At 41.1% G+C, this 16,839-nt stretch overlaps 3 protein-coding genes across 5 annotated transcripts in view; 1 reads left to right on the top strand and 2 right to left on the bottom strand.

The window, feature by feature from the left end:
* The window catches only part of H1-6 (H1.6 linker histone, cluster member), a 21,927-nt gene extending 14,152 nt beyond the window's left edge, over positions 1–7,775 (bottom strand). Inside the window, exon 1 of the mRNA XM_077885829.1 lies at positions 7,639–7,775. The gene's annotated coding sequence lies outside the window, so the exon portion shown is untranslated. The remainder of the gene's footprint in view (positions 1–7,638) is intronic.
* The window catches only part of LOC144306399 (histone H2B type 1-C/E/F/G/I), a 15,260-nt gene extending 6,601 nt beyond the window's left edge, over positions 1–8,659 (bottom strand). Inside the window, exons 1-3 of one of the 3 annotated variants that reach the window (XR_013373483.1) lie at positions 8,224–8,659; positions 7,639–7,877; positions 5,330–7,176 (exon numbers count right to left, since the gene is read on the bottom strand). Coding sequence is in view for 1 of the 3 variants with exons in the window: in XM_077885831.1 (XP_077741957.1) it covers positions 8,233–8,613 (381 nt within the window). In the remaining 2 variants the exon portion in view is untranslated. Of the gene's footprint in view, positions 1–5,329; positions 7,878–8,223 lie in introns of those variants that run through there. The other 2 variants (XR_013373484.1, XM_077885831.1) reach the window with 2 other exon arrangements.
* LOC144306398 (histone H2A type 1-C) lies at positions 8,454–16,839 on the top strand. Its single transcript, XM_077885830.1, has 2 exons — positions 8,454–9,456; positions 16,591–16,839. The coding sequence occupies exon 1, from the start codon at positions 8,947–8,949 to the stop codon at positions 9,337–9,339; it is 393 nt and encodes a 130-aa protein (XP_077741956.1). The 5' UTR covers positions 8,454–8,946; the 3' UTR covers positions 9,340–9,456; positions 16,591–16,839.

Genomic DNA, 16,839 nt, shown 5'->3' with positions numbered 1-16,839 from the left:
TTCAAATTGTGTTTCTTGGCGTTGGGAGGATCCTGAAGGCAAGAGAGCCAGGTCCTTCAGGCCCATTCCAGACCAGCACGTGAACTGAGTTCAGTTCATGGAAGCCCAGATGTGTGTATGTGTGTTTAAACCTAGCACTCAATATCTATCACCCCAACTATTTAAGCAAGTCCAACAGTAAAAGGGGCACATTTTAATCTTTAATCCTTATAAATTAAAAAAAAAATTTAAAGTATGCTCCACACCCAGTGTGGAGCCCAGCATGGGGCTTGCACTCACAACCCAAAGATCAACAGCTGAGCTGAGATCAAGAGTCAGACGCTTAACCAACTGAGCTCCCAGGTGCCCCAATTTTTATATTTTTATAAGCTGTCCCTCACCTGAGTTTGCACCAGTAATAAATGGTAGAGGGGCAAAAAGTGAAAAGAAAAATAAAGGCGAAAAAGAGGGGAGGGGGGAGAAAAGAGAAACAAGAACAAAGTTTTATCCTTGTTGCTTTTGAATCCAATTCATTTACTTGGATAACTTGATATAGTCTGGAAACAACTTGAGGCCTGTAAGTGTTGAGATCAAGGTTTTACCCCAACACGTCATTGTCTAGGCATATGAAGGAGATAAGCCCCATCAGATTATTCCTTCTTCTGGCCAAAGCCTACAGCTGGGAGATCTAATACCATGAAAACCCATATGAAGATGATGAAACAGGCCTTGTAGTAAGTACCATACACATTGCTCATGGGATGATAAAGCCACATAAGTCTTCAACTTAGCCAACCAAAGTCTTACTTTTCCCCTCTCAGAACTGAGGGTAAGAGAGCAAGAAAGTATCTCCTTTCCCAGATTTACTCTCTTTCCTAAATTGTAATGAATCCAGAACACCTGAAAATACGTCAAGTTTATTGTCAGAGGCCAGAAAATTTCATCAGAGCCTGCAATGTCTTGGCCTAGAAATGTCACCAGCAGATGTGTATTCGGCCCAGTTTATTTTTATGCTTAGTCATCCAGGATGGCACAGGGTGAAAATTTGGAAAAGCTAATATTTAATGCCTTTTAATTGAGGACTGCTGGGAGAGCTAGCAAATCGCTGAGTCCATGCACCCTTCCAAATCTGGAAGACTTTATGTCTTTAGGAATATGCCTAGAGAGGTAATTAAGTATGCATGGGGAAAAAAATCATTTTCTTTCAACCTGTTGGACCAAGGTAAACACAGTGGAATCAGTTAACATTCTTTTTTTCTTTCTTTTTTTTTTTTTAAGATTTATTTATTTGTTTGTTTATTTATTTATTTTAGAGAAACACATACACACACACAAATGGGGGTTGGGGCAGAGAGAGAGACAGAGAGAGAGAGGACCTCAAGCAGACTCCCTGTGGAGCATGAGGTAGGGCTGGATCCCACGACTCATGAGATCATGACCCAAGTTAAAACCAACCCCTTAACCAACTGAGCCATCCAGGCGCCCCAGTTGACAATCCTTTTATATCAAATATCTTGTGAAATTCCCATGATTTATGAAAAACTGGCTTTGACCAGGGTCTTCGGTCACCAGCTGCCTTAGGGGCTATAGGTAGAAATGTGGTTATAAATTAAACTTGTTAAATAGCAGACACTGAGTGTCTACATTGTGCCAGTCACTCTCCAAAATGCCTTCTATGCATTCAAGATCTTTAATATTTACAAACGTCTAGAAGGTGGGTGCTATTACCATCATCCTCAAGAACACAAATGAGAACACAGACATGAAACATGGACTTGCCTCAGTCTCACAGCTAATAAGTAGTGAGGTGGGGGTCAAATTTAGAAGGTCCATCCTCTAGAGACGACACTTTTTTCATCATGGAGCCATTTTAGTGTCATGATACCATTTCTGGGACAAGTATTTTATATCTGCTGTTTCATTTAATCCTCACCCCATTTTCCTTAGTAAGTAATTATTACCACTCTACTGGTTCAGAGTGAGGTTTTTCAAACAGTAACTCAAAAACATTTAGTTAATTATTAGCACACTGTTTTCTTGCGTACAAGGATATCAAACAATAGATTGATTTCATCCAATAAAGTTTAAAAAAAAGTGATTTATAACAGAGGGGAGAAAAAGCCTGCAGAATAAGAATAGAATATCATATTTCTGCATCATTTTTAGTATAGACAATCTATTCTAACCTAAAGAGGATTCTCAAAGAAAATAGTTAGTGATTCTTTAAAACTCTCAAGGTTGTCTATGGAGCATGTGACAGATTGCCTTTGCAAAATATATTCATCCAACCCTTAGCATTTCCACTGTGGGTAGGCCATATCTGCACTATTTCTCACATTGGAATTGCTCAACTCCCCACTTTGGTCAAAAAAGTTATGAGGACAATCACAAATATATTAAGAAGTATTTGAAATCCATATAGTCTCCAAGTATTTAATTTACTCGTCTTATTTATTTATTTTTAAAGATTTTATTTATTTATTTATTTATTTATTTATTTATTTATTTATTTATTTGACAGAGAGAGGGCACAAGCAGAGGGAGCAGCAGACAGAGGGAAAAGCAGACACCCCACTGAGTAGGGAGCCAGCTGTGGGACTTGATCCCAGGACAGATGCTTAATTGACTGAGTGAAGAGGCACCCCTGGTGTGTCTTATTTAGAAGAATAGTTCTCGAAGGTCATTTTGATCTACTTCACTTAAACAAATATCATTTTTCCTAATTATTGTTTCAATTGTAACTTGAGCCATAGTCAGAAATAAATCATGTAGCATCTATTGTTGTTTAGGAAATTCTAGTCAAGGTGTAGAGGTCTAGGCTCTGAGGAATTTACTTTATTTAATACTGGGGAAGACCAAATTCAAAATCTAATCCTTAGAAAGACTGATAATGGAGAAAAAGACAAAACAATAACACAAGAGGACAAAGAAGGAAGATGTGGTCTACTCTAGATCTCATCTTGACCTGTAGAACTTAGGAAAGAGCTTCCTACTTCCAGACTTCTGGAGAGGTTTTAATGAGTCTCAGGATTGTGTTTTCTTTCTTTCTTTTTTTTTTTTTTTTTTTTTAGGATTGTGTTTTCAATGGGAATGTATATCCAAGTGGTGAGATTCCAAAGTGTTTGCAGTGGGAATTAAATATCCATCTGTCCTAGAGCATTAAAGCAATATTTTTAGTTAAAAGTACTGATAATGGCCCTTTCCACCACTGCTATAAAGTTGACTTTTTTAATATTTTATTTTATCTAACTTTTTAGAAAGGCAAACTGCCACATGCAGAGCCTCATTTGGAGGTGTCTGGAATCTTGGAAGCTTGGACCTTGAGAGCTTGTTTAGAAGTTCTAGCAGGGAAGCACAGCTACACCTGTACCCTTGACAAAAGAGCAGTCCTCCTCCATCAGAGTTGTCCTCCTTCACTGAATGTGCAGATCCAGGATTGACACACATGGAGTAGTGAGGGAGGAAGAGAACACCTCCCTGCCCAGCCACATCAGCCAAATTAACCCTGGTGATCAATGGGGTGATAGATGTCGCAGTCAAATCACCCTCACATCCTAAAGTTGACACTTCTTGAAGTCTCCTTTAATATAGTCTTTAATGATATATTATATAGAAGTGTATCTGGGGACATCTTCTTCCATTTGTTCAATTATGAGAGTGTAGTTAACATTAGTCATTGGTAATATCTGACAATATCAGAATGCCCCAAGCAAAACATGTCAAAAGAGAAGAAAAATCAAGTCACATGGATCTTTTGGTACAATTTCAAATGATAAGGGTTTATGAGAATATTTAGGCATGGACACATTATCATGATTAGACAAAAATACTGGCATGCTAAGTTAAAGTTATTTTGAGCACATTTTACTTTAAATTCTCTTGTATTACCTGATGAGTGGACTGATGTGATCTATCCAATAAGAATATTTTTATACAGATTTTTGAAACTATTTTATTCTCAATTTTATCATTTACAAGTAGTAAAGGCAATACCAGGTGGGGAAAAAAAATCCCTATATTTTAACAATAACATGAAAGTGATTTGTTAACATGGTTCTTGAGGTTTGGTTTGAAGCATTGATCCAACTTTATACTTTTGCAGTTTCTATTAATTATAGATAAGGCAAGATTCAATCATTTGTCCAGTCTTTGGGCTAATCAACAGATTTGTAAAATCTGGAACTGGTTTATCACTGGAGTTATTTTTTGTTACATGATTAGAAAGTCTGAAAATGGTGGGGCTACACAAAACAGTATGGGAGATTTGTGATAGCCAATTCTTAATGAAGGGCTGGTTATATTTGATTTTAATTTTAGAAATCAGACTAGACAATTGTTGTTATAGTACTGATGGTAATGAAACCTTGAAAGGCTGTTTCTCGCATTGTATGTGAGGTATTTTCTTAAGTGTCATGTTAATTTTAACCACTCAGATTTTCTTTAGTTGCTCCTCTTCCTCTTCTGAGTTATTCTTCTTCCCTGACTCCTGCCCCTATATTGACTGAGACATCTGAAGAAAACCCCTTTGTTTTCATACAAGGGAAAGCAAATGAACAACCCCCAGGCATATCTACTATAAGTAAATATGTCAACTCTTGAGCCTTGAGCAAAGGGACGTTCTCATCTCTGACCTATTATGTAGATTGAGTTACTGGTTATAGAGAATAAAGTTAAAACATAACAGCAGGAACATTCTAAACTGTGTAAAAATATGAGACTTGCATAGATCAAATTGTTTTTAGGGATGTATATTTTGTATCCTCTAATTTAGAAATTGTCCAGGTATCCAAAGATTGGGCACTCAATTCTTAGAGTTATCTATGGATTATGAATTCAGCATTAAAGATGACACATTGAGTTTTTATGATTTGCATGCAACTTTATAAATGTTAGCTGTTTTAAAAATGACATTATTGTGATTTAATTTAACTCAATGCATAATATACAGAAGTATAATTTTAAATAAAATTATTTTTAAGCATTCTAACTAGTAAACCTAGTGAAAGGAATTTAGTAAATTCGAGTTAGTGAGTTTTTTTTTTTTTTTTTTTAAGAAAATAAACCCCAGACTGGTGTGAACCAGAATATCGTACTAACATTATTCTTACTTCATGACAATAACAAAGAAAAAGGCATAAGACCATTTTTAAAGCAAAATTAGTAATCTTAATTTAAAATGTGATTTTTCCCTATGAAATTATCCACGATGAACTAAAAAATTTAAGTTGTTCCAAAATAGAGAAGTTCTGTTTTGTGTCTTATTACTATAACCTGTCAACTAAAACCACTAATTAAACTCAGTTAAACTTTCCTGTTTTCTCTAAGCTACAATTTAAAGAGGTAGCACATGTAAAGCATCAGGAGAATTTTTATTTTGATTTGAATTTCTCTTTTTTTAAAGTTTTTATTGAATTCCAGTTAATTAACATACAGTGTAATATTAGTTTCAGGGACACAATATGGTGATTCAGCAGTTCAATACAACAGCCTGTGGTCATCATGACAAGTGCCCTCCTTCATCCCCATCACCTATTTCCCCCATCCTCCACCTCCCTTCTGGTGGCCATCAGTTTGTTCTCTAGTTAAGAGGTTTTCCTCTCTTTTTTTCACCTTATGATCCTATGTTTTGTTTCTTAAATCGCACATAAGAGTGACATTATATGGTATTTGTCTTTCTCTGACTTATCTCGATTAGTTAGCATAATACCCTCTAGCTCCTAATTTCTCTTTAAATCATGTTTTTAGTGTTTATGTAAAGCCATTTAAAACGAGTTTGCATTACAATTTACTAATTTCCTGCTGAGATAGACGACTTGCTCAAACTGACTTGTATTCATAAAACAAAAATATTCTCAATCTTTGTGGAAGTTAGAGGAGCTAATGGCGAAACCAGAATAAAACTTAAAGTTAGGAAAAACAGAGCCATAGATTTAAGTGTGTTAATCAGATTTTAAAAAACACAAAGGTATCATTGAGAAACAGATGTAATTAAGAGCAGAGATCTCTCAGCCAACACGGAGAATATGAGTAAACTGCTGATATCTTTCTAAGTTTTGTAGGAAATTCTACTTTCCAGTGCCATAGCTCTCACAATAAACACATTAAGATTTAGAAACCATTAAGTGTTTATTTTATAAGAGTATTGGAAGCCGCCTCTTTTTGTCTGACTCAGTAATCTGATTTATAATACCATGTTTCTTCTCTCTTCTCTCTAACCTTACTTAAAGAGCCTGAAGGGATAATAATTTGGAATTACTGAATCATAAACTTTAGAGGCTTCCGCAGAGCAAAAGACAGGCCCCTGCATGCTGGAGATTTGTTTAACTTTTCTTTCCTGTCATCAGTCTCCTGTAAGGCCTAGCCACTTTATGAAAGTCAAAAGTTATTACAGATTGCCATTTTATATTTGCTTTTTTTTTGATGCAGAAACTGTTTTTCCAGATATTGACAACTATTTGGATACATAATGAGTAAACATGGAAAAGATCGTTTTGAAAGGAGGAAAGAGACAGGTATCTTCAGTTTCCGGAATCTACACACAGTATACAAACACAAAACACCAAACTCAGTGGATCACATTAAAGGCCAGAAGGAAAAACACCGACTTCCTGCTCATGTGTTCTCAAATGCTAAAGAATATCAGAATCCCCAAAGACAATCAACCTAAAAAAGATTAACACAAGAATTCAGATTGCCTATCCTCTGCCACCAACTAAATCGCTTAATGATCTGACATAAAAGCGCTAATGTGTAACCAATTGGCAGAGTGCCATCAGAATAAGAGCCAAAATAAGAAACAAATTTGGGCAAGAATACATTTCAGCATGCAAGAGCCAAAGGCAGATAAGCATAAAATTCAAACTGCCCAGGACTGTGCAAGGCACTTCACCAGGTCACACATTTCTATTGAGTCCTATGGCAGGACTTCAGTAAACGTCTTAGTGATTCTTCAGAAATAAATGGTCATGTAGTTAATGATTAGCCTGCCCATTGCTTGTATAAAAGGGAGAACAAGCTATAGAATTATCTCATCCAACAAATGGCAAACCAGAATTTTTAAAGAGAAGGAAACAAACAAAAAACAAAACATTGTAGTCAGGCTGGTAATAGTGAACCTGCAGTTTTTGGATAACCTGATTAGCTGGCAGTTAGGTCAGGGTCAGCCTGAACTGGAGCATCAGTCCTTGAGCAGGTTCGCTAGGCACACAGGGAAAAAAAAAAAATCCAATTTCAGTTGTTGAAGGACTCTGGAAACCTTACAGTTGGGCTGGGGAGCTAGTGTGACACACCTCTCCAACGGTCTGTCCTGCATTATCATGTCCACCTTAACTAGTCCAGGGCTATACCATTTCTCAACTCTTCCAAGTTAGGCAACCAGAGCTGTGTTCCAATGGAAGCCTGTCTAGTGCTGGGCAAGCCCTTAGGATTCTTCCCAAATATTAATGAATAATTGCTGGTTTAAGATCATGAGGTCCTTATGTTAAGTAACCTGCTAATCTAAGCCACACATTTAGTTTGTGTTCTTTTGTAACAAAACATTCCCTTTATATTCCCGTTTCTAATAGAAAAAGCAAATTTCACTCAGAAGTATTGAAATGTGTTCCAGACTTGGATAATACAAACGTTGGGAAAGGGCTTCGTTCACCTCAAAATCTTTACCTGGAGCGAAGTTCTCAAGTGCTTAAGTAGGATTTCCCAGCCTGCAGACTGCCGGCGAGATCTGTTAAGTGAAAGCGCTTTTGGGAGACTCTGAGTGTGCCCAGTTCAAAGGCGTCCTTCCTGTCGTCCCACCTCGTTCCTCCGCCATTTCAGCTCCCTGGGAGACAAGTTACCCAGCAATTTTGAGCTGGAGCCTTCCAAAGGAGGTCGATCCTGACTGACTATAAGCCACCAGACACCTATAAAGATGGTAAATTTGTATGGTCAGATTAAACAAAACTACGACAAACTGAGCAAACTCTTAACAGGAGTTCTAATGGAGATCAACCCCAGGAGCAGAGAGTAACAGGACCTAACATTTGGCCTCTGGCAGTTATTAACATCAACTTCAGCGCTGTACTGCCCCGTACCAGGAAGAGAAAAAGCTACAAATGTCCTCAAGTGTTAAGGACTTTCTAATGAGAGCTGGACACTTTGCCCCAACTCTCATCATGCAAAACTTCTTAAGTGTAAGTTACAGCTCTCTTGAGAAGACCGGTGGGTGGCTCTGAAAAGAGCCTTTGGGTTTGGGAAGGAGACGCTTACTTGGCACGTTTACTTGGAGCTGGTGTACTTGGTGACGGCCTTGGTGCCCTCGGACACGGCGTGCTTGGCCAGCTCCCCGGGCAGCAGCAGGCGCACGGCCGTCTGGATCTCCCTGGACGTGATGGTCGAGCGCTTGTTGTAATGCGCCAGGCGCGACGCCTCGCCCGCGATGCGCTCGAAGATGTCGTTGACGAACGAGTTCATGATGCCCATGGCCTTGGACGAGATGCCCGTGTCGGGGTGCACCTGCTTCAGCACCTTGTACACGTACACCGAGTAGCTCTCCTTGCGGCTGCGCTTGCGCTTCTTGCCGTCCTTCTTCTGCGCCTTGGTCACCGCCTTCTTGGAGCCCTTCTTCGGGGCCGGCGCGGACTTGGCGGGCTCGGGCATATTTAAACCGCAATGTCCGAAGCGAAGTGAAAGTAGGAAGCGAATCTCTGCTACTTATAGGGCTTTTATGCTAATGAAGGATGCAGAAGAGTCTTAGTTCATTGGAAGACAAGCAGCGAGGCTGTCATCCATGGGCTGAACTATGCAAATAAGGTATGGAAATAGAGCTTTTCTATTGGTTACTTGACTGAGTCTAGTTATTAGCCAATCAGACACCCGGACTTACTCCCCAGGAAATGCCTATAAAAGCAGCCATATTTCTACCTACTTCACCGCTAGGTTTGTTTTGGCAAGTAAATAGCTTTCTTGTGTTGGCGTCTCTTCTAGTCTACGATGTCTGGACGTGGCAAGCAGGGTGGCAAGGCTCGGGCCAAAGCGAAGTCTCGTTCCTCTCGTGCTGGGCTGCAGTTTCCCGTTGGCCGCGTCCACCGCCTGCTCCGCAAGGGCAACTACGCGGAGCGGGTCGGGGCGGGCGCGCCGGTGTACCTGGCGGCCGTGCTGGAGTACCTGACGGCCGAGATCCTGGAGCTGGCGGGCAACGCGGCCCGCGACAACAAGAAGACGCGCATCATCCCGCGCCACCTGCAGCTGGCCATCCGCAACGACGAGGAGCTCAACAAGCTGCTGGGCCGCGTGACCATCGCGCAGGGCGGCGTCCTGCCCAACATCCAGGCCGTGCTGCTGCCCAAGAAGACCGAGAGCCACCATAAGGCCAAGGGCAAGTGATTTGGTAAACCTCGGAGTTTTCGGAAACGCTTTCAAACCCAAAGGCTCTTTTCAGAGCCCCCCACCAATTCAAAGGAAGAGCTAATGCCGCACTTTAAGGGAAGGAAATGGGAAAAGGTAAGTTGCCTTTTCCCAAAGTAGGATATAGAGGGTTTTCCGATTTCGAGAAAAAGTTCAAGATGCTGGTCTATCAATAATGGGAAATGGCAAATTGATTAGCACCTGATCATTGAATGTACTTGACCTCCCTAATGCACGCCTATCAGACGGAGTGGCTTAACCGCAGAACTCTAACTGCGGTCTCTTAAATTTTGTCTTGCAAACTTGCAAACTAACCGAGTAGCAAGATAATGTCCCTACGCCAACCCTCTTAGACGCCTCGTCTTCGGCCCCAAGCAACCCTTCTTAACTAAATTGTAAAAGAGATTCTGCTTCTGTAAGTTGTAAAACAATCCCTGAAGCCTAAGGCAGTGAAAGTCCTCTGAAAAATGACTTCTCGGCGTTAATATAAGGTGGGTCACAACACTGAGTGGATCCAGATTCGAATTGCAGCTTCTCCCTGTTCACAAGGTAATTGTATTTGGGGCTAGTTTCTCGGGTGTGTCATCTCTAAATCGGCGTAAGTTGGTGATGTCATAATTGCATTTTTTGTGCCAACTAAACCACGTAAAGCCCCTAGCCTAGATCAGTGCCTAACAGTCAACGAACTGGAGTGAATTACATTTCGAAGCTCAAATGCCTAGATTTATAAGGCAGCCCAAGGATGTGGTACTTTAGCTACTCCAGCTCCAAAAGTGGCAATCTGGGGGCTGTGCAAAAGTTCTTACGGTTTTATTCTGTAGGGTCGAATTTCACTAAGTGTTTCTTCAGGATGACTTGATTCATGCTTTGGAGAATGAGTCGGCCGCAGTTTAGACCTCCCTCTGCGCGCAGAGACTCGGACAGCCCAAGCAAAAACCATGTCTTTTTCAAACACTGTTTGAGCCTGGAAGATAATCTAAACCTAAACTCCCCCCCGGACGCGCCTCCCACTTTCTAAATATTGCAGTTCGTAAAGTGGTCTGGAGGCAGCCCCCACCCTCCCCCGCCCTCCTCCTCCTCCCCCTCCCGCATGCCACCTGTCCACAGCCCCGCCTCCCCTTCCTTGGCCTTGCTGTCACCAGGGGGAAAAAGTGGCTAGTGTCTGTGAGTCTGGGGAAGGAAAAGTGGCAGGAAAAGTGGCAGGAAATGGCCACAGTTTAGAATTTCCCTAGGAGCTAGCTGTTAACGATTCTAATATGTAGCCCGACTGCAAATCTTCACTCCGGGGATGTCTGGCCTCACAGCATTCTAGGCTAGGGGTCCACTCAGGCGACTGGGTTATTCCACTCAGAATTTCTTGTATGCTGGAGAACATGGCTCCTTAGGTCAGATCGCTTTGTATAAGCCTAGCAATGCTCTTCATTAACCTTCCAGATTGCTTTTGAAGCCCGCTCCAGCACTGACCAGGTGCGTGACCTTGGGCTTGATGCCTCCACCACCCCGGTTTACATTCCTTCCTTCCTGCTCACCTTCGCTCACCTCATGATGAAATGAGTAGGCTCAGCAGGCACTCAGGAGTAATGGCCAACACTTACTAAGCATTACTGTGTCCCGCACAGTTCATGCTTCCAGAAAATTCATGCAACCCAACCCTCCAGCAGTCGGTGCTATCCCTACCTGGATTTTAAGGAAGAGGAAACAAGAACAGAGCATAAAAAATTTGTCTAAGTCCCAAGGTCAGGAAGCCAAGCACTTTAACGCTGGCTCTCCTGTGAACACTGCTCCCTAAGAGATTATTGTCAAAAGAATGAAACCAATAAAAACTCAATACATGATGCGTTAACTGTGTCCACATACCAGAATGTTACCGGTTGCATACTAAACTGAAGAATTTAAGGGAAGGAGGAGCGGGGTTCCCCCTGGAATCTACAGAAAGGAAGGTGAATCTTGGCGGTGGGTTAGCACTGTAATCCTGGGGAAAGCAAATACACTTTTGAATCAAGGGGACAAATCTGGAGGTGGTTTGGTAAAGAGCTACAGGACTTGATAAACTAATTTTCTGTGATGAATGAGGAAGGAGTTAGATTTGACTTTGAATTCTTCCTTCTGGGCTCCAGCAACAAAACTTTGTATTTGATTGATGAATAATACATTGTGTTAATTTTGTTTGTTTCATCTTTGACAAGACCTCCTTAAAGTCAAAGACCCCATCTTTTTAACTTATTAAGTCAACATAGACCCTGGCATACCATAAACACTTGAAAATTAGGCATTGTGTAAATTTTGAGCTGAGTCAATGGCTGGGCCATTAGGAAACACTTTGTTCTAGAGGAGACAGTAATTAGACACCAGACTAACAGGTTGCTAATAACATCTCTTTCCAGTAGAAAATCTCTTCTGAAAATCTAATTTGCACTGGTACCTTATTTGGGGAGCTTCAAAGAAACACAGAAGGTGCCAATTGACCAGCTCTTACCTAAGAGCTACAGCCAAAAGGCTCTCCAAAGGACACACCTCAGAGATCTAGCTCCCCTTCTCAAGCATGCTTCTTTCCCTTCTACTTTGAAACATCACTGTTTATATCCAAAAGCCCTAGTTATGTCTTTGGAAAATTCCCAGTGAGCAATAAACTCTCAGTAGTTTCAGTTGGTTTCCAGCTATTGGGCGGGTCTCTACCCGCCATGCCTCAAGGGTCCTGGGGAGGACCATCTCAACTGGGACAAATTCCTGAGAATGATAAACCCAGGCCTCCCAATTACTGAAGACACCTGGACACCAGGGACAAAAAGTTGATCTAGGGATTTACTGAGACGTGAGGCTAAGACAGAATCATTATCTGGTGATATAGGACATTCCCAACAAAGCAGATCAGTATGATACAGTATTACCAATTAGAAAATCCCATTTTACATTTCCAAATCATCTAGGCAGATTTCCTTTCCTCTGTCCACTGCACAGTCACTAACAATTTTTCTGTGATCATTGGAATTGGTTGGTTGGTTGTCTTTTTTAGGAGTATGATATATTTTATAATTAGTTATAAAAAATTATATATGTATTTTCAGGTCAATGACATTACCAGGTCAATGACATTACCATCTAAGGGTTTGTCGTCTTTTGATCCTAAGTTGTAATTATCAATGCAAATATTCCTGTTAAATATAATGTGTGTGTATAATTAGAGATTATTAGGAATTTCACTGAGGATTCCCCAGGCATATACTGAAATCGGAAATAAGGCCTCATATGTAGAATATGGCATGCAACCTTGAAAATAAAGTGAAGTTGCAGGCATGAAATTAGTGTAGACCTCCTAAAAAAAAAAAAACAGAACTTCATTGGACTACATTATATTGCAGTTGTTTGCTTGAACTGTAGTCTGGGCAGGGCCGACAGAACCAACATCCCTTAGGGCTTAGGAGTAATGTACTTCATTATAGTTGAGGTTCCTTCTGAAAGAAGCAAGTGTGCTAAGCTTCAGACTCGTTGCCATATGTGGTTTGTCTGCCAGTTGGAGCTTCAACCTTGAACACATTCCTCATTGTCAGGGACACCAGGTGGTGGCAGGTGAGCATGTCCATTCCCTCCAACATTTGGAGATAGCCAGAGCTGGAAGTACTGGGCTTGACTTGGCACTACAACAAATTGTTCTTGTATTAAAGGCCGATCTCAAAGGGTCAGACAATGATGTGCTCTAAATTTTAGAACCTTGGATTTTGGTACTAGTTCCTTTTTTTTTAAAGATTTTATCTATTCACTTGAGGGAAGGCGAGAGGGAGAGAGAGAGAGAGAGAGAGAGAGAGAGAGAGAGAAGGAGCAAGGGGAGGGGCAGAAGAAGAGGAGAAGCAGACTTCCTGCTCAGCTGGGAACCTGACTTGGTGCTCCATCCCGGGATTCCATCTCAGGACTTGATCTCAGGACCCTGGGATCATGACCAGAGCCGAAAGCAGGCGCTCAACAAACTGAACCACCCAGGTGCCCCACTAGTTCCTATTCTTGATTATTTCATCAGTAGTGCATTTCAAAGGCTAGCTAGATGCCATAAAGTTCCAAGTTTACATCTCCAGCTCCGACCTCTCCTTCGAACAGCAAATGTGTGTATACACATTTCTACTTAACACCTTCACTTGGAACTCTCTTCTCAGCCTGAATACATCTAAGATACAGAAGTTGACATTGTGGTCTCTAAGCCTGTTATTTCCTCCTATCTTTCCAGCTCAGGAAGTGACACAGCCTTAAAGCCATTTGATTGAGCCAAAATTTTAAAAGTGAGCCTCACCCCCTTCCCTTCATCTCCACAAATGTAGACTATCTTAGGTCATGTCACCTACACCCCAACATATGTCTTGATCTATTCTCCACATTCCTTTATCATGACCTGAGAAGCCACCCAAGACCACCTCTGGCCTCTGCCCATGTCCTGGACTTCATCTCCATCTCACTGTTCCAGCCACACTAGTCTCTTCCCTCCTGTCAAGCTTTTTGCTGCTTCAAGACACTTTCATTGGCACTCTTATTCTCTGAAATACCTGTGCTCCAATGTGTCTTCCAGCAAGCTCCTTCTCTGCCTTCAGGCCTGTCTGAAATAGACCTACCCAGACAGATTACAGATCTGAATACAAAAGGCAAACATTAGATGAAATTTCAGGAAACACTTTAACCTCAGTTTTGTATGAGTGTGTGTGTGTGTGTGTGTGTGTGTGTGTGTGTTTTGAGGGGGAGATGTTGCTATCAAGGAAGGCAGGAAACACAAAACCATGTAAGAAAGGACATGAGCTGCATAGGCTAAAAGGAAATTTAAGACACAATATAATAGAAAAAAAGACCAAACAGGATATTTGGTGTCTATTATTAAATTCAAATGGCCAGTGCATCTGAGGGAAAAAAAAGTTAACCTTTCTGGTAGTTCAGTTTTGTGTATAACAGCAACAAAGGGATACCGAAACTAATAATACTTAGGCCTGCTGAGGATGATGAATTGCCACTGCCTTTAATCTTTAGAAAAATTCTCCTGGTGATGTGTATTTAAATGTATTATTAGACACTTGGCCTTTGTACAACAAATTAGTACTAAATAAATAATGAAATAAACCAAACAGGAAAAAAAAATTAGACACTTGGAAAAAAAAAGGGTACCTGCCATCTAGAAACAAAAGCCCCACCATCTAAGGTCATATGAGGTGAGATTGTTAACTTTTATAAGCATTTGAGTGTAAAGTGTAAAAATGAGCATGTAGTAAGCTTGTAACTGAAAGTATAAAAAGTAAAATAAAAAAAGTAACCTCTCTGTTCAATTCTCACCTCAGATCACATTCTACTATCACTGTTTAGATTCTTTAAAAAATAGCCCATGATTTATTTCTTGGATCCCTCGCCCTTTGCCTTTTCTGATTACATCCTCTGCTCCACAAGTTAGGGACCTGTTCTGTCTACAGCAGAGGGCCTGGCACGAGGAGACCACTCAACTCGGCCGAATGAACAAGGGATGGATATTGTAGCCCAGAGAGGCCTTCTCTGAGCTCAGCACACAGTGATCTGAATTTCTATGGAAAGCTGTCTGCCCACTAACCACTGTCCACACCTTGCCTGCTAGCCCTCTGCAGTCTCCAGGCATGCAGTGAAACGGGGAAACATGCCCACTTGCTTTCCACACTTAACCTCTTCCCAGCTTTGCACTAACCTCTCCAGACTTAATGTCTCATGATAACCCTCTGGAAGCCCTCCATTCTTCTAAGGGCCTGTTCTCTGCTGGCTGTTATCATGCATAAAAGAATCCTCTTGAATACGCTACTGCTAACTGGTCTGTGGTAACTAAATGTTTGCTTTGAATCGTGGAAAGAAAAGAGTCATACAGCTGGTGTGTGTGACAAAATCAATGCTTTTCATCCACTCACAATGTCTGCTCTGCGCAGAAGGGCACCTCGCTGGCTTTTACATTCTAATGCTGAGATTATCCAGTTAACACTCTCTTTTCCCGGGTGTTTTTGAAGAATTCTATCCTCTGTGTCTCTCTACCCCAGCACTTCACCTCCTCCCCATATAATAGATCTTCAGTAAATACCCAGAATGAATGTGCTGACAACAAAACTTGTATCTGCACAGAAAGGGAATAATCACTAAGCTGCAGGGACTTGGTTTATTCCTGGGTTGTGTACCATGTTAACCACCACTCTGCCTTAAATTCCAGTTGCTCATTTTGGAGGGAGATATGTAACTGGTATGTAACTGGTCCTAAAGCTGCTCTGTCCAATACAGTAGCCACTAGCCACATGTGACATTTTCAATTTAAATAAAACAAAAACTCAGGCTTCAGTTGCACTAAGTACATTTCAAGTTGCTGATGGCTCCTTACTGGACAGCAAAGATATAGAACACTTCTACTCTTCCAGAAAGTTCTATCAATAGCATTGGGAGTACCTATCCTTGTCCTTCTGGGCTAACGTGTTCAAGAGCACTTAATCAACTTCCTCCAGGTGGCTCCGAGGATATACAGTTGCCAGATAAAATACAGGATGCTTGGGGCGCCTGGTGGCTCAGTCAGTGGAGTGTCCAACTCTTGATTTCAGCTCAAGTCATGATCTCAGGGTCAGCACTCAGCACAGTGATTTTCTACCCCTCTTTCACCTTCTGCCCCTCTCCCCACTCACTCACTCTCTAAAATAAATACTCTTTGGGCACCTAAATGTCTGAGTGGTTGAGCATCTGCCTTTGGCTCAGGTCGTGATCCTGGGGTCCTGGTACTGAGTCCCATATTGTGCTCCCCACAGGTAGCCTGCTTTTCCCTCTACCTATGTCTCTGCCTCTCTGTGTGTCTCTCATGAATAAATAAATAAAATCTTTAAAAAAATTAAATACTCTTTTAAAAAGAATAAAATGTTGGGTGATCAGTTAAATTTAAATGGCAAATAAGCAACAAATAATTGTTTTAGACTAAATGTGCTCCAAAAGATTGCATGAAACATACTATAGTAAAACAAAAATTATTTATCTGGAACTCAGATTTAACCAAGCATCTTGCATTTGTATTTGCCAAGCAGGCAACCCTGCCTGAAAGCAAAATGAGAGTATCTTCCCTGGGAACCTGGGTCCTCTTACCCTGGGGAGTTTCTCTGTGAGGAACTGAGAAGGGCTGATACCAGAAACGAGTCTGTAAATTTTGCTGCATGTGTTGAGGATGGCTGAGAAAGAAGTTCCTAACTACATTTACTTTGGTTTCTACTCTTTCCTTAGGTTTCAAGAGCTTCTCACTACAGAGATCTCTGGGTCAAGCGAGTCTGTGAAACTCATCGGTTCTCAGCAATAAATGAATGGATGGTGCCAGTGTTCTGACATCACTGATTGCTTCTGCACCTGCAAATTTTTTCCTATTGAAAACTTTTCTGGGTTTATGTCTCTGTGTGTACACATACATATGCCTTGGGGATAAAGAGAGGACGGGGAGAGAAACATGATTAAAGGGAAGCTCTCTTTAGTACAAAA

This window comes from Canis aureus, chromosome 37 (genome assembly GCF_053574225.1).
Source record: "Canis aureus isolate CA01 chromosome 37, VMU_Caureus_v.1.0, whole genome shotgun sequence".
In the NCBI taxonomy this organism is placed as follows: domain Eukaryota; kingdom Metazoa; phylum Chordata; class Mammalia; order Carnivora; family Canidae; genus Canis; species Canis aureus.
Note: the sequence above shows the minus strand (reverse complement) of the source record. Positions and strands in the feature narration are given on the sequence as shown.

Bases quoted from the DNA above. Each gene is read 5' to 3' on its own strand.
- LOC144306398 (XM_077885830.1), top strand. From the start codon at position 8,947: ATGTCTGGACGTGGCAAGCAGGGTGGCAAGGCTCGGGCCAAAGCGAAG.